General features: G+C 41.9%; 2 protein-coding genes across 2 annotated transcripts; both read right to left on the minus strand.

Moving 5' to 3' along the window:
• Window positions 1-418: 418 nt before the first annotated feature.
• On the minus strand, window positions 419-3,687 carry LOC133609399 (V-set domain-containing T-cell activation inhibitor 1-like). The gene is made up of 6 exons (XM_061964955.2): window positions 3,527-3,687; window positions 2,172-2,498; window positions 1,823-2,101; window positions 1,453-1,761; window positions 776-859; window positions 419-694 (listed from the first exon to the last, which is right to left on the minus strand). The coding sequence occupies exons 1-6, from the start codon at window positions 3,597-3,599 to the stop codon at window positions 630-632; spliced, it is 1,137 nt and encodes a 378-aa protein (XP_061820939.1). The 5' UTR covers window positions 3,600-3,687; the 3' UTR covers window positions 419-629.
• A 5,704-nt stretch (window positions 3,688-9,391) lies between these two features.
• LOC133609199 (uncharacterized) lies at window positions 9,392-13,967 on the minus strand. The gene is made up of 5 exons (XM_072913538.1): window positions 13,693-13,967; window positions 13,344-13,634; window positions 10,396-10,485; window positions 10,250-10,323; window positions 9,392-10,174 (listed from the first exon to the last, which is right to left on the minus strand). The coding sequence occupies exons 1-5, from the start codon at window positions 13,949-13,951 to the stop codon at window positions 10,055-10,057; spliced, it is 834 nt and encodes a 277-aa protein (XP_072769639.1). The 5' UTR covers window positions 13,952-13,967; the 3' UTR covers window positions 9,392-10,054.
• Window positions 13,968-20,702: the final 6,735 nt, after the last annotated feature.

Genomic DNA, 20,702 nt, shown 5'->3' on the forward strand with positions numbered 1-20,702 from the left:
AATGCTGTGCCCTGCTTTTTGCCTGCAGGCGTGACACAAAATGGTTGAATGAAGCGTCCGTGCACACGGTTCAGACACAGAGGCATATTTGGCTCGATCTAAAAGCGAATAAATCCAGGTTCCACTGTATATTGCATAACACAACAGCAACAGAACCTATGTTGTAATCGCGGTAGAAAAAGCATATTGCTGAGTCGATGAGTTAATAATAAACACTTAGGAGGAACAACACTTAAAAGCGCAGGCGGAGGTAGGCAACGCTGTTGATGACGCGTCAAATGCTGCTACCTCCCAACCTTGTAAAGGTAACAAACTACATTGGGAGGTTGCCTACAGCCACAACTGTTACTGCCTGTGCTTTTTGAAAGACCTCTGCGGTTATTTGTGTTTGTAGACCACGCACCTGTTGACCAAAGGAGACTTTGTGGTGAATTGAATGGAGGTTTTTACTGTAAAGTCAGTAAGTACACACACACACACACACACATCATATACACAAACAACTGTACTTATATTGAGTTAAAACATGAAACACGTTGTATAAATGCATGACAAAGTTATATTTATAGCTGCAAAGAGAAGTTTTAGCATAATCAACAATAACATGAGTTATGATCTGTTGGAAAATGTTATTGTACATCTGTCTCGACGGTGGTGTCCTCTTCTTTGTCCTTTTGTTTGGGTGAGCGCCACCCTGAAAAGGAGAGCACAGCCTCGTTATCGTCACCTTCACACAGTCCTTCTGTTACGTCGCTTAGCGCGGACTAGTTCTTACCAGACAGACATAATACGACGCCGCAGTACAGACTCAGGAGGAAGGTCAGCACTCCGATGTAAAACCACCATGGCGGAAGATTATCTGATGGAGGAAAAGGTAATGATGTAAAGCAGTGTTTCTTAACCATAGGTCCATTGTTGGGCCACCAAAAAATATCTGTCTCTCAGCCGTGGTCCGTATGGGCCGCAGCAGTACTCCATTGGAAAACAATTTTCCACCATTTGTGGCGGAATATCAAACAAACCGAAGACGTCTGGAGCCAAAGTCCTAAACAAGTTTCTTAAGCGCAAAAATTATGACTAATGTGACAAATCTGTAATTTAGTTTGCACTTTAATTTTAATGACCATTTCGTTAAAAAAAACGTACATATTATTATAATAATGATTATTATTGATTTAGGTAGTATTTCTTAGTTAGAATCTATTTGTTTCAGAACTTATGAATACCTTCTATAGCCGTATTTTTGATCAGTATTTATTTTTGTTATCAGCCTGACCTAAGCCTTGATAATAATTAGAGATGTCCAATAATATCGGACTGCCGATATTATCGCCTGATAAATGCTTTAAAATGTAATATCAGAAATTATTGGTAGCGTTTTTTTGGTAAATTGTACTCGTCAGGGTAGTTTTAATGTAAATTACATTGCAGTGGGTTTTATTCCGATCTTACCTGAGATCACAATGACGTCCGTCTGAGTGAGGTACGTTACATCAGGTGTTCGCACCTCGCAGGTGTACGTGCCCTGATGCAGCGATTCCACGGTGGGCAGCATCAGATGGCGCCATACCGAAGGTGTGTCCATATCCTGGATATTCCAGGTGTCCGACAGCAACAGTTGGTTCCCCGGGTCTTTGACGCTGAGGGCGGGGACAGGCTCAGAGCGTCGGACCCTCCAGGTAAGGCCGAACTTGTCGAGTTCTTTGAGAGGTAGAGTGCAGGGCACTTTGACGTTGTCGCCAGCGGGTGTGATGATGGCGTCTGCAGAGGAGAAACATTAGCGAGGATTTAAGAGGGTTTGTCATTTTGAGACAGTCCTTACCTTCCACCTTCAGGTGTGCTCTTTTAGACAATTCCTCGCTGGCGACTTCACAAATGAAAGTCATGTTCATGTTGCTGGTGTCGGCCGCCTTCATCTGCACGGCGCTCTCGATGTCGAAGAAGCCCAGACGGGCTTCCTGCATCTTGGTTTTGTTGTAGAAGAGTTTGGCTTCACTGGGCGGCTCGACGGACCAGGTCAGCGTGGGTGGCGGGTATATGCCTTCTGCTCGACAGTAGACCGCCTCGTCACGGAACTCCATGTGGACCTTCCTGACGGGAGCTGCACCACAAACCAAAAGACGGCCTTAGTCACGTTTCACCCAAAGGTGACACCTGCCGAGTCGGTCTACCTTTCACCGTCACGGTGATAACGCCTGATTTGTTGGACTGCGGCTCCGTGAAGGTGATGCAGACGTATCTGCCCTCGTCTCGCGGAATGACGTTCCTCAGCACCAGCGTGGCGTTGCCCTCCAGGACCTGGTCTGCGTACAGGTCCGTCCTGCCTTTGTACATGTCGGCCGGCGAGTTGTGGCCGACCACCCAGCTGGTGTTGCCGTAACGTGTGCAGCTCACCACCGCCTTTTTCTTGTACCACATGACGCGAGCACCACGGCCATCAGAGGAGAATTGACACGGGAGCACACAATCTTCTGATGCCAAGCATGTGATGCTCGATCCTGTCAACACAGACTGATTCGGTTACTCTACATCAGGGGTGTCAAACGTAGTTTGCTAAGTATAAAAATATACCTGAAATTTTTGAATGAAAGAAACTGCTGTTCTAAATGTGTCCACTGGATGGCGAAATAGCAATTATTTGTATCTTTGTAGATGATGCCACATATGTCCAAAATAAACCACATGATGATAGCACATCCATCGAGGAAAATGATCAAACTACATACTGTAAATAACATCCTGTAATTTGATTTTGATATATATTTTTTTATCTTGATGGATTAAAAATTAACACCAATGAGGAATGTAAAGTCTGTGGTTTGACGCTGGTGTCGGCCCCTCACCTCGCTCGAGCGTTCCACCACCTCTTCCCGTTGCACGCCTTCTTGGAAAGTGCCGCAGCAGAAAGTTTAAATAACGACATATAAAGGTAGAATACTATTAACCGCAACTTGTAAGTGTAAAAAACAAACAACGACATCTTCTATTTTTAAACAGAAAAAACAATCTGAAGTTGTCTTTATTTTTAAGTTATCGTGTCGTGATTTTACCAGTCAATCTTGTTTTTCCTTCAAAACTCTGACTGGTTCTGCAAGACTTTTTTGGTTAGGCCTGGTGGTTTTGTTCTAGAACACTGAAGGGTTAATTCCCCACTTTTACATGAAATAATCTCGTAAGTAAATCATAATCTTGGCCACAACTTTCAGGCCAGCTTCATGTCCTTTGGTTAAAACACACACATTTGTCCTGTCTCAAACAATGTCACTTTAGTGTCACATACCTGCGACATTTTGCTTCCCTTGCTCTTTTTTTTTAACGAGGGACAACGTCGTGACTAAAATCCAGCCTTAAATGCAATTTGATGTTGCCAAATATTTCCTGCTAAATTCAGGAATCAACTTTTCACATAAGAGTCAGCGATTGATACCAATTTGCACAACAATCAACTTAATTCAAATTCCTGATGAAGTGGTGTAGGTACTGACCACAACATCAGGTACACAAAAGAAGCAAAAAAATCACTCACTTTCATCTGAAATTTGAGCGAGGGTCGTCAATGGAAGCAGACACCAAAGAAGGATCTGTGCTTTGCCAGCCATGTCTCACAAACTAAAATACTTTCGCTTTTGAGTGGACAAACTGGACTGACGACTGCAAAGAACTCCTGCTAATGGAAAACAACAAGAGTTGATCATTAATGTTGGTTATTAGTTCCTCTTGTTGAACCTCTTGTTTAGTTTAAGAGAACTTGCAATCGCAGCCTGAGTGTATTGTTGCGCGACCAGTCTTCCTCTCAGGGAATAAAACACACTGGTCACTCCCAACTTCTTTCGATGACATATATGTTGAGTAAAAAACAGTATAGTGCTTGGCCAAATTTTACTAAAGCTTCAGGAGACCAGCCCTTACAACGCAACAATAGCATCAGCAAGCGAGGTCTAAATTCAAACAAAAAGAGTCAGCTTATGTAGAGCGAACACAGCCCCTCTCCCGCCCAGAAAGAAACACAGCTGCTACTTCAAACTAGATAAGGAACTGGCCAAAACAGCTCTGTGAGCCGACAAACAGGAGCCCTTAAGACAAAACAAAGAGTTTACTAGCGGACATAAGATAAAAGCAAGGAGGTCACGACAAGACACACTGCATGGGAAAATACTAGCTGATTTAAACATGACTATAGATTAAAAAAGAACGCTTAAAAATATCTCATATGGTCATGAGCTTTGGGTTATGACTGAAAGAACAAGATCACGGGTACAAGCGGCCGAAATGAGTTTCCTCCGTCGGGTGGTGGGGCTCTCCAAAGTAAAGTCGCTGCTCCTCCACATCGAGAGGAGCCAGATGAGGTGGGTCCGGCACCTGGTCATGATGCCTCCTGAACGCCTCCCTGTGAAGGTTTTTAGGTCACGTCTAACCGGTAGGAGGCCGTGATGAAGACCCAGGACACGTTGGCCTGGAAACGCCTCGGGATCCCCCGGGAGGAGCTGGACAAAGTGGCTGCGTAGAGGAAAGTCTGGGCTTCTCTGCTTAGGCTGCTGCCCCCGCGACCCGACCTCGAATAAGCGTAAGAAGATGGATGGATGGTTACTATTTCTTTAAATGATAACAGTCTAACGAGCAATGAACTGTCAAATAGAGTGATTTAAAGCACAGGTGTCAAACTCAATCCAACCTGGCACATCATTTAACGTGGCCCGCAAAAGTCTGGGAATAGCAAGAGTCAATCAAATACTTTTGTTTTTGTCCTTTCCATTTTCAGAGAAAAAATGTATGTACTGCAAGCAATTGCAAATATTTTCAACTAAGGCAATTGTCTGATAATGCCACAAACATATACTGCATTACATTGTGTTTCTAAAAATAAAAACAAGTAATATAATATGATTTCGTAAACAAATCTAATAATCAAATGCATAGGCAATTGTGAAGTAATATCATGAATGGATTATACATGTGTATTAATACATACTGTATAACAACACTGATGTGGCCCTCAATGAAAACCACTTTGACACCCCTAATTTAAGTTAAGGGTTCAGACTGAGTGAATTTTGTTGCCCCCTAACGGTTACTTTAGGGATTGGTCAAATAAATAATTAATATAAATACTTTTTTCCTCAGTGCTGAACATCTGCATTCTCTGTCGCTTCCTTTAATGGGAAGTGGCACGACAATGCTGAGCTTCGAGGCCTAGTTAAGATTTACGGAAGCGCCAGTGATCAGATTTGCATTCATAAAAAACGACTCTAATGTCAAGACTACGCTTTAACTCAAAACTCCATTTCCTTTACTAGTCGACTTTTACTTCAACTTGACAAGCGAGGTGAGATGTTTTTATGCGCGACACTACATTAGATTCGTAACAAAGCGGTGACCTTTAAACCAGGCTGAAAATAATCTTTTTTTTTATTTATTTATTTTTTTTTAGCTTGCCGATATCTTATTTTGAAATAATCATCACTTCCGCCCAAGAATGACGTCTTGCACTTGATTGCGACTCCGTCATTGGGCGGGAATATGTCTGCTAGCTAGCTAACAAAATGAGTTTTTCAGAAACAAGAACAAGCGTCCAATTGATTCTGCATTAATGTAAGTTTATTTTTGCTGTGATAATTCTGTAATAATTTTTGTTATACGTGTGAACTGTAATAGTTTGACCCCTTTTATTCATACTACATTATGTCACTTTGGGCTAAGAAAGGTTAGTGACTAGTGTGAGTTAAAAGATACAGACTTGGACATTGTTTAAGAGAGGCGTTAATTACAGCATTTATAATAGTAAACATACACACACCATGTATCGTCAAATGTCAGTAACAAAAGATTTAAAGTTAGTATTATTTGCTAATTATACAACAGCGTTTTGTTCAGGAGAGAACACACAGAAGCTAATACAAATAATAACAGGAGAAATGAACAAATTAAAAATATAGTTTGACAAAAACAGTCTGCATCTCAGTAAAACTAAAATAATACTATTTGGTAACAGTAGAAGAGAAAGTCAAACGCAAATACAAATAGACGGACTAGAAATTGAAGGAGTGAATGAAACCACATTTCTAGGTATAATGATTGATGATAAATTGAACTGGAAATCTCATGTAAAAAATATACAACATAAAGTAGCAAGAAACACGTCAATAATGAATAAAGCAAATCATGCCCTAGACCAGGGGTCGGCAACCTTTACCACTCAAAGAGCCATTTTGACCCGTTTCACAAATTAAAGAAAACAACGGGAGCCACAAAACTCTTTTGAAATTTAAAATGAAATAACACTGCATACAAAGTTTTTTTTTGCTTTGTGCTACGTATAAACCAGGGGTCTCAGACACGCGGCCCGCACCTTAATATGTAAATGTAATGTTAGTGCGGCCCGCAAGTTTTATATGAATGCCGCTTGACAGCGTCATACTTGCCAACCCTCACGATTTTTCCGAGAGACTCCCGAATTTCAGGGCAACTATTCTCTCGAATGTTTGCTGATTTTCACCCTAACAACAATAATAAGGGCGTGCCATGATGGCACTGCCTTTAGCGCCCTCTTCAACATGTATAAACAGCGTGCCAGCCCAGTTACATGTTGTATGCGGCTTCTGCAGACACACATGAGCCACAACCAAACCTGCCCCCTCACACATCAACCTCCCCCCTCGTCCGTGCGTCGGTTGAGGTGGGCGGGGTTTGGTGGTAGCTGGGGTATATAATGTAGCCCGGAAGAGTTAGGGATGAATGGGATTCTGGGTATTTGTTCTGTTGTGTTACGGTGCGGATGTTCTCCCGAAATGTGTTTGTCATTCTTGTTTGGTGTGGGTTCACAGTGTGGCGCATATTTGTAACAGTGTTAAAGTTGTTTTATACGGCCACCCTCAGTGTGACCTGTATGGCTGTTGACCAAGTATGCCTTGCAGTCACTTACGTGTGTAAGCAGAGGCCGCATACAACATGTGACTGGTCCGGCACACAGATAGTATGATGAAAAAGCGGACGCGACAACAGGTTGTAGAGGACACTAAAGGCAGTGCCATCACGGCACGCCTTCAATATTGTTGTCCGGGTGAAAATCGGAGAATGTTTGCCCCGGGAGATTTCCGGTAGAGGCTCTGAAATCCGGAAGTCTCCCGGAAAAATTGGGAGGGTCGGCAAGTATGCAGCTGAGCCGCTTCAGAGTGATCAAAGAGCCGCTTGCGGCTCCGGAGCCGCGGGTTGCCGACCCCTGCCCTAGACCAAAAATCACTTCATATTCTCTACTGCTCGCTTGTGTTACCATATCTGAGTTACATTACATTGCATTTCTCGTGCGAAATATGCAACTCGAGAACAGTTTTGATTTGGACTTACATAGGGCTGGGCGATATGGCCTTTTATTAATATCTCGATATTTTTAGGCCATGTCACGATACACGATACATACCTCGATATTTTGCATTAGCCTTGAATGAACACTTGATGCATATAATCACAGCAGTATAATGATTCTATGTGTCTACATTAAAACAGTCTTGTTCATACTGGAACAAGGGGGCGTGGCGAAGTTGGGACAGTGGCCGTGCCAGCAAGCTGAGGGTTCTTGGTTCGATCCCCACCTTCTACCAACCTCGTCACATCCGTTGTGTCCTTGAGCAAGACACTTCACCCTTGCTCCTGATGGGTTGTGGTTAGGGCCTTGCATGGCAGCTCCCCCCATCAGTGTGTGTGTGAATGGGTGAATGTGGAAATAGTGTCAAAGCGCTTTGAGTACCTTGAAGGTAGAAAAGCGCTATACAGGTATAACCCATTTACCATTACTGCATTAATATATGCTCATTTTAAACTTTCATGCAGAGAAGGAAATCACAACTATGTCAATTTACCAAAACTGTATTTAGTTATTAAACAGTGGCACAAACATTCATGTCATTTCAAAACAGAAAGTGCAAGATCAGCTTCCAGCCATATGCCCCAGCCCTAATTTCAAAGTGGTATCCTTACACTCGTGCCTGTGTCTAGCAGGGCCGATAGTCAACATCTCTGTTTCCTTAGCGTTAGGATGCATGAAGTTGCTGGACATCCATTGTTTGATTTCATTAAGACATGCCTCCAGATGACTGCAATATATATAAATATATATATATATATATATTAGGGCTGCAACAACTAATCGATTAAAATCGATAATAAAAATAGTTGGCGATTAAATTAGTCTTGATTCGTTGGATCCATGCTATGCGCATGCGCAGGGGCTATGTTTTATTTTATTTTTATTTTTATTTTTTACCTTTATTTATAAACTGCAACATTTACAAACAGCTGAGAAACAATAATCAAAATAATAGGGGTGTAACGGTACGTGTATTTGTATCGAATCGTTTCGGTACGGGGGTTTCGTTTCAGTGCGGAAGTGTACCGAACGAGTTTCCACACGGACATATTAAGTAGACTTAGACTTAGACAAACTTTAATGATCCTCAAGGGAAATTGTTCAACACAGTAGCTCAGTTACAATGATGGAAAGTGTAAGGATGGAAAGGACAATGCAGGTATAAATAGACTAATATAGCGATAAAAAAATCTAACATATATACGAATATATACATAATATATGTACACAATAATATATATACAGATATATTATATTATGTCTATAACATATATACAATATATACCAATGACCATGTACAATATTACAGTATATACAGTATGTGACAGCAGCAGCATAAAATAGAGAGTAGATCCAGCAGGAAATAGAAAATAGACATTATAAACAAAGAGAAGTAGCTAACATGTCAGGTGTCAGGTAATAGGCAGATGTCATCTATTGCTGTATGGCGAGTGATTATACAGCTGGATGGAGTGTGGAATGAAGGAGTTCTTGAATCGCACAGTGCGGGAAGGAAGTTGAAGGAGCCTGTTGGAGTATGAGCTCCGCTGTCCCTTAATTGTCAGGTGGAGTGGGTGGGCAGGATTGTCCATGATTACCTGCAGTTTGTCCAGTGTCCTCCTGTCCCTCACTGACACAAACGCCTCCAACTGCGTGCCAATAGTTTGGCCTGCTTTCCGGATCAGTTTATCAATCCGGTTTGAGTCCATTTTGCTGGTGCTGCTCGCCCAACAAACCACTGCAAAGTGCAGGGCACTGGCCACAACGGACTGATAAAATATCTCCAACAGCTTGCTGCACACATTAAAGGACCTAAGCTTGTTGTGTAAACAATACTCAAAATGCCGGACATTTGAGGCATTTAAGAAACTCCGCCCTGACAGCTCCGCAAAAGAGGACATGTCCGGTGAAAAGAGGACGTATGGTCCGTCTATCCTAGCCCGTTAGCTGCTAGCATCCTAGCAAAAGAGGACTAGCAACGATCGGTTTCACGTCCTAGCATGGGCTAGGATAGACTGACCATACGTCCTCTTTTCACCGGACATGTCCTCTTTTGCGGGGCTGTCGGGCGGTGTTTCTTAAATGCCTCAAATGTCCGGCATTTTGAGTTAGGGTTGCCTGTATTTTCAATGTACGTTCAGGGTTAAGAAGGTTAAAAACACAACAATTTGTGCGTGCAGCAGCATTGGTGAGGGAGGCGGAGAGACAGAGAGAGCGAGAGAGTTGTGATAAACGCGCATGCGTCGTCAGGCTCTGCTTTTTATCGATACATTTATCAGATTTAATTTTTTATTATCTATAGCAGGGGTGTCAAAAGTGTGCATTTTTGTAACATTTTCCTTGTTTTATTTGGCAAGTTGAAAGAACATGGCGTCAGTATGCTGTTTTTTTTTTCCAATAAAATACTGGAAAGGATAGAAATTTAATTTGTCTCTTTTATCCGATTATTAATCGATTAATCAAAGTAATAATCGACAGATTAATCGATTATCAAATTAATCGTTAGTTGCAGCCCTAATATATATATATATAATTGCCGCCATGGAGTCGAGGATTGGTGAATTTAAAGTAGATTGGCAAAAATGTAGCTGAATTGCAAACAGCCTCTTTAAGAGATGCAGTGCTTGGTGAAAAAACTTAGCTCAGCTTTGCGTGTGCTATCAAGTTTGCTCGTGTTTTGCTACACGCATTTTTTTATGTCGAGCCATTGACCGTTGTCGTCAGTGTTGATGTTGATGATGAGCGTGTTGACTGTGATGCTTGCGCCCCGTCCTCATGTCCTTTGTCCATGACTTTGTGTGAAAATGAGTACAACTGCAAAGAGAAGATTTAGCATAAGAAACAATACCATGAATGAAGACCTTTCGCAATCTTTTATTCTAGACTTTCCTTGTCAGTGTTGTTCTTTGTCTTGATTGTGGTGTCGTCCTGTTCTTTGTCCTTGACTTTGTTCGAGGACCTCGCTGAAAAGGAGAGATCAGCCGAGTTGTCATCAGCTCCACACAGTCCTGTTACGTCGCTTAGCGCGGACTCACTTTTATTGGACAGACATCCTACGGCCCAGAAGGACAGACTCAGGAGGAAGGCCAGCAATCCGATGTAAAACCACCATGGCAGAAGATTATCTGATAAAGGAAAATGGGATGATGTAAAGCTTTCTTTCACCCGCCATCGAAAATACTGATATTACATCAAGCCCTCAAAAACGGATTAACTCGCTGGAATATAAAGCCAATATAACATACATCCATAAACGTGGATGCATATGCAAAAGTGCGATATATTTATCTGTACAGTAATCTATTTATTTATATCTGCACCTTATTGCTCTTTTATCCTGCCCTACAACGAGCTAATGCAACACAATTTTGTTCTTATCTGTACTGTAATGTTGAAATTTGAATGACAATAAAAAGAAGTCTAAGTCTAAGGCCCTCACATACACAACAGACCAATTAGTGCAATTTTTTTTTAGCAAAGAACAAATCTAAAATATTATTTCCGGCTGACAATATGCACAAAGCTTTAACGCTTACGTTTAAGTCAGTTTAATTCAACATTTTAAAGGAACGCCAAACTCTTCAGTGGATTTGTAATTCGTCAGATACGGGCTTATTTATCTTAGCTGTCCACACGTAACTGCTGAAGTAAGCATTAAAATGGTGGCAGCGTAGACGTTATACAATGCATCATGTACATCAGTATTAACGGTGTGTTAGGAACAAGGCGGCTGAGGAATGTTCCAGAAATAAAGACATGCAAAGAAATGCGGTATTTTGGTTTTAGTGATGTCCGACGATTCACTTTTGAGATGTGATTATAATCATGATTAATCGCAGTAAATTACTTGCCTGCATAATTTAAATGAATTTAAAGAAAGGCCCCAATATTTTGACACGACTGTCAATTAACTGTCTCAATGTCTTACATAAACATTTTTAATTGTTTTTACTTCAATGCATGTCATTTATTTTCTGAAAACTTTGTAACCGTTTTATCTAAAGTCCCATCGAAATGTATTTTCAAGCGAAATTAGTTTCTTCTCTCATCTTTGCATTGGCGTATGCATTGACCTAAACACTGACCGTATGATAACCCACGCCATCTTTCTGAGAATCATCCACCGTTCAGCTAAAGGTGCATGTGTGTAGAGCTGCAACCAACGATTATAATGATAGTCCATTAGTCAACGACTATCTAAACGATTAGTCGGATAGTGATAATAATCAATATTTAATGGCTCCAATTTTTCCATCGACTTCTGAATGCAGCTTAAGTTATTTTAAGCATGTGCTTCCTAACAAAGATGACTAATTCATTCATAAATATATGTTTATGCTGTATCTGTGCTGCTCATTGAGCTGTTACAAAAAATAAAATGACTTGTAAATGTTGTCCATTTAAAAGAAAGGAAAGTCACTTTGCTATAAAATACCATTAATCTTGTTTGTGTATTAAAAAACAGTAGCAATGGAAACAAACAACAAAACACTAAATCTAATTTCCTTAAAAAGAAAAGAAGCATTTTGTGATGTTTAAAAAGCTGAAAACTGTTATATTTACTATTGATTAACTCTTGGCAGTTTTAGCACTCTAATGAGCTCAATGTGTTAAATTATATCTTTGATTAATTCTTAAAATGTTGGCTACTCAATAGATTGTATGTTTAATCTTATGATACCTCCGCATTGGTGTGTGTGTGCGTGCGTGTGTGTGTCGTGCCCTTTTTTTGGCACTGCAAATGGATGTTGCTGTAAAACGTACTTGAATTGAAGTAGACAAAGTTTAGATGGCTGACTTGGGCGGAAATGATAGAATCACACGTTAGCTCGCTAGCAGGGCATAAGCTAACACTCTTACCAAGGTTGAGCTGCATCCTCCCTCCAATGTCCGACATCATGCCTCTGCTTTAAATGCTCGCGTATCACAGATGTACTCGCATAAAAACAAGGTCCGCTTTGCAGAATGAGCAAGGTATTCATGTTTTTAACAAGAATAAGAGGAAATGTTTTTGCGAGTGGTGGTGCCCGCCCGGAAAAACACTATTGGTGACGTTACGACCGTTGTCGACAAATATTGTTATCCACATTTGTCGATGATGTAGACTAGGAGTAGGGAACCTGTGACTCTTCTGATGACTGCATCCGGCTCTCAGATAAATCTTAGCTGACATTGCTTAACACGATAAATCATGAATAATTCCGCTGGTAATCTCACTGTTAAAAATAACATTCAAAATATAAAACATTCTCATGCATTTTAATCCATCCATCTGTTTTCTACCGCACCTGTTCAAGAAGTCGCATTAATGGTAAGAAGTATTTTATTTATTATTGGTTAGCTTCAGAAAAACAATGGTATTAAAAAGAATAAGAGACCTATTATACTCTAAAAATATTGGTCTTACTTAAAAATGCACGCATTTAGTTGTATTCAGTGTTAAAAAATATTGTATGGCTCTCACAGAAATACATTTTTAAAAATATTTGGCTTTCATGGCTCTCTCAGCCAAAAAGGTCCCCGACCCCTGATGCAGCTTTAATGTGCAGTTTAAATAACTCAGGTGATTAATCTGCATTGATGTATGATTAATTGTGATAACTGTTTGTGATTAATTGCATGCGTTAACTTGTTCAATATGACAGCCCTCGGGTTTCACATTATTTTTCTTTAATTTACACGCAAATGTCCCGGCCCTGGTTGGGACAAAGCTGTTCATGAATCAATTGAGTGTTGGACTAGAGCCCCAACTAGAGCCCTTAGTTATTAACCAATAAGTTTTGGACAGTTGCGTGCTTTCAACTTTAGGAAGTGCCTCTTTTCGGTTTTCAGTACTCAAAGCAAGGACCGTTGAAACAGACTTGGAAGAGTAAGAAAACCAGAATGCTGGAGTCAAAATTTGAGCTGTTTTTAATCATCAGTTGTCCCAATAGTTACGTTCATGTCAATCATTGTAGGGAACAAGTGATGATGATGTCATTACCTGAGATCACAATGACGGCTGTCTGAGTGAGGTACGTTACATCAGGTGTTTGCACCTCGCAGGTGTACGTGCCCTGATGCGGCGATTCCACGCTGGGCAGCATCAGATGGCGCCATACCGAACTTGTGTTCATCTCCTGGATCTTCCAGATGTCCGACAGCAACAGGTGGCTCCCCGTATTATTGAGGTTCATGCGCCGGACCCTCCAGGTGAGACCGAAGTTGTCGAGTTCTTTGAGAGGTAGAGTGCAGGGCACTTTGACATTGTCGCCAGCGGGTGTGATGATGGCGCCTGCAGAGGAGAAACATCAGTGAGGATTTAAGAGGGTTTGTCATTTTGCGGCCCTTACTTTTCACCTTCAGGTGTGCTCTTTTAGACAATTCCTCGCTGGCGACTTCACAAATGAAAGTCATGTTCATGTTGCTGGTGTCGGCCGCCTTCATCTGCACGGCGCTCTCGATGTCGAAGAAGCCCAGAAGGGTTTCCTTCATCTTGGTTTTGTTGTAGAAGAGTTTGGGTTCACTGGGCGGCTCGACGGACCAGGTCAGCGTGGGCGTAGGGTATATGCCTTCTGCTCGACAGTAGACCGCCTCGTCACGGAACTCCATGTGGACCTTCCTGACGGGAGCTGCACCACAAACCAAAAGACGGCCTTAGTCACGTTTCACCCAAAGGTGACACCTGCCGAGTTGGTCTACCTTTCACCGTCACGGTGATAACGCCTGACAAGCTGGACTGCGGCTCCGTGAAGGTGATGCAGACGTATTTGCCCTTGTCTCGCGGAGTGACGTTCCTCAGCACTAGCGTGGCGTTGCCCTCCAGGACCTGGTCTGCGTACAGGTCCGTCCTGCCTTTGTACATGTCGGCCGGCGAGTTGTGGCCGACCACCCAGCTGGTGTTGCCGTAACGTGTGCAGCTCACCACCGCATTTTTCTTGTACCACATGACGCGAGCACCACGGCCATCAGAGGAGAATCGACACGGGAGCACACAATCTTCTGATGCCAAGCATGTGACGCTCAATTCTGTCAACACAGACCGATTCGGTTACTCTAAAACAGGGGTCTCAGACACGCAATTGAGACGTTATTTTGCCCCCACCTTATATGAAAGTTTAATGTTAATGCGGCCGCAAGTTTTATATGAATGGCGCTTGACAGCTTTGTGTGCGGAGCTGAAGGAATCTACCAATCACGGTGTGGTATATGGCTCTCGAGGGCCGAACATTGATGTCACTTGCGTGATGCAAGCAGAGAAACGTTTTGCCGCTCTTCCTCCCTCCCTCCCTCGCTCACTCGCCCTCCTGCTCGCTCGCTCTGTCACTGTGTGTGTGTCTCTCTCTCTCGCTCCCTCCCCCGGCGCCGCTGTAACAGTCCGGGCCGGGGAGACGAGCGGTCCAGTAGCTCCCAAAGCACTCCGCCGAAGGACCGAGCGACAATACAAAACTGTGGTGCACTGGACCCCAGTGCTGATACTCCGACAGAGAGTCGCTGGGCGCATCGGACGTGTAACACGTTAGTCGTGATGTTAGCCGGTTCGGGGCTAATTGTGCTACCGTAACTGTAAACTCCACAGCGAGGCCCCCCCCCCTCCCGTTGGCTCCAGACAGAGACGATTTTTGTTATTTGGGTCCAAAATGGCTCTTTCAATGTTCTGGGTGAGTGGAAAAGCAGACAAACTTGGACAATTTTTGAGAGAATTGCCTCCCAGCTTCCCTGAGCTTTCCCAAATGTACAAGCGGACCATGTGCCTTTTTGGGAGCACATACTTGTGCGAAAAGCTCTTCTCCACCTTGAACTTCAATACGTCCAAGTACAGGTCCAGACTTACTGATGATCATCTTCAAGCCATACTGAGGGTCTCAACTGCTTCCTCTCTCCTGCTCAGCTATGCGAGAGGAAGCGCTGCCAGGTGTCTAGCAGCAAGAAGTAGGCAAGAGAAACCATGTTCAAGCCATGTTCAGGTTCAGGGATTTATTTATTGTTACTTCTCACATAGTAAGTGTGTTGTCTGTCTAATTGTAATGAATGCAGACTCACTCATAACCACATTCTAGCTGCCGACATGGCGACATAAAACCTTAACCGGGGCTACCGCGCACGCTCGTCACTACTGTTGCATGCTGGGCAGTGTAGTTCTTATATTCCCTAGCTCATAACATCACAGTAAGTATGTTGCTGACTGGAGAAATCAAATTATTATTGTTATTACTTATGACTGATTTATTTACTTAATTCTCATTTTGTTCATTTATATCTTGATTTAATTTTGTGTTGAAAATAAAAATAAAGACATTTAAAAATATTTTTTTAAGAAATCTTTTCTTGTGGCCCAGCCTCACCCAGACTCTGCATCTAGTGTATGGCGTCACATTAGTGCCAAAAATCCAAGCGCATAAAAACTGTTATCGCGCGCTGATTCTCCAATTCGTGCGCGCGCGCGACACCCTTTTGCGCGCGCGTGGTGCCTTTTTGCGCGCGCGACGCCTTTCTGCGCGCTCTCTGTGTACTCCTGGCATCTCTCCTGTCATGTATTTTTTTGGCACTTTGGGGGCGGGTATGCTTGGACGGCCCCTTCTTTCTGATTGGTCAGGCGAAAAATGCTCAGAGCCAATCAGAAGTATAGCAGGGCGGGTCATCGTCAATATGTATCAAGATTTACGGAGGAAGAAGTGGATAAAAAAATGTCGCGCGCTGATGAAGGTTATTTCATACCACATAAACACAATACAGGGTAATACAAAATGTGACCCAAATAAATAATAAGACAACAAACACCATAATCACATCTTTCAGCCAGAACTGGTCCACCAGCAATAACATCCAACCATAACATTATTTTATATTTTCACTTCTTCTTGAACATTTGTTTTCTAATTTATGGAATTTCTTTTGATTCAGCCATAAAATTATTGAAATAATCTTTGAATTTTGTTTTTAAAATGTTAAAAATAGCTTTTAATAATGTATTCTGAAACAGTTTAAAATAATCAGAGAACTGACTAACACTGACCCTACACAACTATGTTGCACAATTAAGTCATTTTTTTTTTAAAGTGAAAGAGGTAATTTCAACAGGTACAGCATCCTATGTCATATCTACATGTAATAAGATTTGTAACAAGGCAAACCGTTTTTAAATTGGTCGAAAATCAAGCAAGTTATGGTAATTTAATTAGTACATGTACCATTGACATCAATGTAATGATTGAGGCTAGATGTCCGAGGTAAGATGGCTACAACGTTGCTACACTGGAGAATGATTAGTCATATGAAAAATGCTCAGAGCCAATCAGAAAGGAGGGGGCGTCTAAGCATACCCGCCCCCAAAGTGCCAAAAAGAAACATGACAGCGCGAGGAGAGATGCCAGGAGTACACAGAGAGCGCGCAGAAAGGCACCGCACGTGCGCAAAAAGGCACCGCGCGCGCGCAAAAGGGTGTCGCGCGCGCACGAAGTGGAGAATCAGCGCGCGATAACAGTTTTTATGCGCTCGGATTTTTGGCACTAATGTGACGCCATACCAGTGGCCCCCAGGTAAATTGAGTTTGAGACCCGTGCTCTAGTTGGTGACTTTTCAAATGATGCTACCTTAGTAGAGCTGCTACTTTTTGTAGCAACGCTTTTGCCGCATACTTGACATATTACTGTTGTCTGTTCGACATATTTCCGCTTGAAGCCAAACCTCCGCCAGACGATGGACCCCGTGCTGTTTTTCTTGGGAATTAATTCCACCTTCATTTGTTACCAGATTCGCACCTTCTTTCTCTCGTATTACCACTCGCACCACAGCTAACGTTACCCATGCTGCTACCTCTCTGCTCCGCGAGGGCGTATACGTATGTGACGTATGTAAGAAAGTGCGCTTGTTTAAGTCTCTGTGAGGGAGAAACCAGAAAGAGTGACAAATGTCTGTAGTGTAATGCCCGCAGCTGAAAGCAACTGCGTGAGAAGGTATACTCGAATATCACGATATAGTCATTTTCTATATCAAACAGAGACAAACCCGCGATATATCGAGTACATTCCATATATCGCCCAGCCCTAACTCAACAATCAACTTATTTGAAATTCCTGATAAAGTACAGACCACAACATTAGGTACACAAAACAAACAAGCCAGAGATATGTTGCGTTCAAAAGAATCACTCACTTTCGGCTGAAGATTGAGCTACGGTCAACAACAATGGAAGAAGAGAGCAAAGAAGAATATGTACGTCCACGGCCATTGAAACTCCTAACATACTTTCTCTTTTGAGTGAACTAACCGGACTGACAACTACAAAACATTCTAAGCAGATAATCAGGCCTGGAAAATAACAAGAGTTGATCATTGAAGAGGTGGTTAGTATTTATTTAAATAATATCAGTCTAACAAGCCTTAAACTTACCTTTTATAGACTGAGTGACTTTTTGTCATACCCAAGTGGTTGATTTAGTCATTGTCAAATGAACAGTTCAAATAAATATTTAATTTTTTTCATCAATGGTTTATCCAATCCAATCCAATCTCTTTATTTACATAGCACTATTAACAACACAACTGTTTCCAGAGTGCTGCACATAAAAACAAACCATAAAAAGCAATCAAATTACAAGCATTTCAAATAAAACAAGTAAAGAAACATATACAAAAATAGAATAAAACAATAAAAGACGTCAATAAAATAGACTAAAAAAATAAAAAAACAAATCAATAAAGTAGAATAAAAAATTAAAAGACACAGCGGACCACAAGACACACAGAGAAGGCCCTGTCTCAACTAGTCTGAAGACTTGTTGTAGGCCTCACAAGTTGGAACTGGCCCTCAGACCTTACCGCGCGATAAACCAAAATAATACATCTTTATATAGTTCTAAACATATGCCAGCTCATTAACTTACAACAAAACATGCTTTTATTTCTTGAAAGTATAAGTTTTGTGGCCGTATTTGACGTACTCTCCTGCTGCGTTCCTGCAGTGACCAGCAGGCACTCTCACACGCACGGCGAAATAAATGTAAAACAAATACATGGAACCACCCAAAGAAAACTTATTACGCTCATTTTCCCCAAATCTTCATTAGCTTTGGACCAACAATCACAGAGAAATTGTGACTTTTGTGTGAAGTATGTCAAGTGCGGTGGCTTCCTCCAATGTAATCACTGAGCTATCTATGCCTGTGCTTTTAGACTAGTGCTGCAACAACAAATCGATTAAAATCGAGTATAAAAATAGTTGGCGATTAATTTAGTCATCGATTCGTTGGATCTATGCTATGCGCATGCGCAGAGGCAATTTTTTTTTTTTTTTAATAGACTTTTATTTATAAAATGCAACATGTACAAACAGCTGAGAAACAATAATCAAAATAAGTATGGTGCCAGTATGCTGTTTTTTTTTCAATAAAATACTGGAAAGGATAGAAATTTAGTTTGTCTCTTTTATCCGATTATTAATCGATTAATCAAAGTAATAATCGACAGATTAATCGATTATCAAATTAATCGTTAGTTGCAGCCCTATTTTAAACTGAGACAAAGTTTATTTTTACATACTGAAAAACTAACAAGGAAGCGCCGCAAACACATAGCATCCACTCAAAGTTAGGTGCAATCATGGCACCCCGTAGTCATGTGAGTGCCTTTTGACCAATCATTGAGGAGTTTGCTTAAAACCGAGTTGGCCATACTCTCTTTATACACCACTCTGTATACACACATAGAACATTAACTGAGTGACAAGCATTTCACAATTTTACAAGAGAGTTTACAACTTTTTTCCATATTAGAACATATGTCTTTCTTATTTGTATGCATTTTAAATCGTAAAATAATGATAGCAATAGGTGGCTAATAATGCAGGTAATGGGGATTTAATTTATTTCGCCTATTCACCCCTCTAAAAAACAACCAAAAACCTTAATGAACTTTCCATATTCAAGCTGTAAGTATATATGTAATGTAGTATAAGGCACATTCATAATAACATAATATTTACCATATTTTTGTATTTTTAACCATTACTAGAACATTTTTGCGGTGCATTGATGATACGGAATGCATCACAACGTTTGCTATTCTGTCACAATGTGGTTTTTGCAGCTTACTGCGGGGTTCGTCCAAAATGCAGACAGACCATTCCGGACAAAGCGTGCAGGTAAGAACATGATTTAATTCTCAAAAGTCAAAGTCGTACAACAAAACGGAACACATGGTGAAGGCACAACGTGCTGATCGCACTTGGAGCTAAAGCAAATGCTTAGCATAGACTATGGCAAGGAAAACTTACTAGCTGTGGCATGAACAAACAAAACTTACGTGACTGTTGCATACGGCAAACAATGACGCCAGACTGAGCGTGGCAAGCAAGGTGAATAAATAGCTCTCTGATTAGTCGTTGACAGCAGCTGAGCGTGGGACCACTAACCAGAGGCAGGTGAACCCAATTAATCCTCAAGGTGACCAAAATAAATCCAGGAGTGCACAAACAGGAACTAGGGGAGTCCAAAACTAACAGAACATAATCATGATCCGGGCCACGGATCATGACACTATTCCATTCAACAATAACAACTTCTACTAATCATTTCTACTAATCATGGCCGATTTCGTGAGGGTCAACAAGGACTACTTTAGGCCAGAACCTTATCTTTTTTTAGCCTGAATTCAAGGAGGATAAGCTACAAGTTTTAAACAATGAGTGACAAGCAGATCCAGAAAATAGCACTATAGCTAAGTGCTAAACAAGAAAAAAAAAACTTTGAAGATAATAAAAAAAATCACTTACTGTACAATGTCCACAATCACTGCAGAATACCGACTAATGGGATGTTTATATCTTTTAGCACAAGAGCTGTTCTTCCCGTTTAGATGATCCATCCATCCATCCATCTTATTCCGCTTATCCGAGGTCGGGTCGCGAGGGCAGCAGCCTAAGCAGAGAAGCCCAGACTTCCCTCTCCCCAGCCACTTCGTCCAGCTCCTCCCGGGGGATCCCGAGGCGTTCCCAGGCCAGCCGGGAGACATAGTCTTCCCAACGTGTCCTGGGTCTTCCCCGTGGCCTCCTACCGGTCGGACGTGCCCTAAACACCTCCCGAGGGAGGCGATCGGGTGGCATCCTGACCAGATGCCCGAACCACCTCATCTGGCTCCTCTCGATGTGGAGGAGCAGCGGCTTTACTTTGAGCTCCCCCCGGATGACAGAGCTTCTCACCCTATCTCTAAGGGAGAGCCCTGCCACCCGGCGGAGGAAACTCATTTCGGCCGCTTGTACCCGTGATCTTGTCCTTTCGGTCATAACCCAAAGCTCATGACCATAGGTGAGGATGGGAACGTAGATCGACCGGTAAATTGAGAGCTTTGCCTTCCGGCTCAGCTC

Source organism: Nerophis lumbriciformis, linkage group LG07, assembly GCF_033978685.3.
Source record: "Nerophis lumbriciformis linkage group LG07, RoL_Nlum_v2.1, whole genome shotgun sequence".
In the NCBI taxonomy this organism is placed as follows: domain Eukaryota; kingdom Metazoa; phylum Chordata; class Actinopteri; order Syngnathiformes; family Syngnathidae; genus Nerophis; species Nerophis lumbriciformis.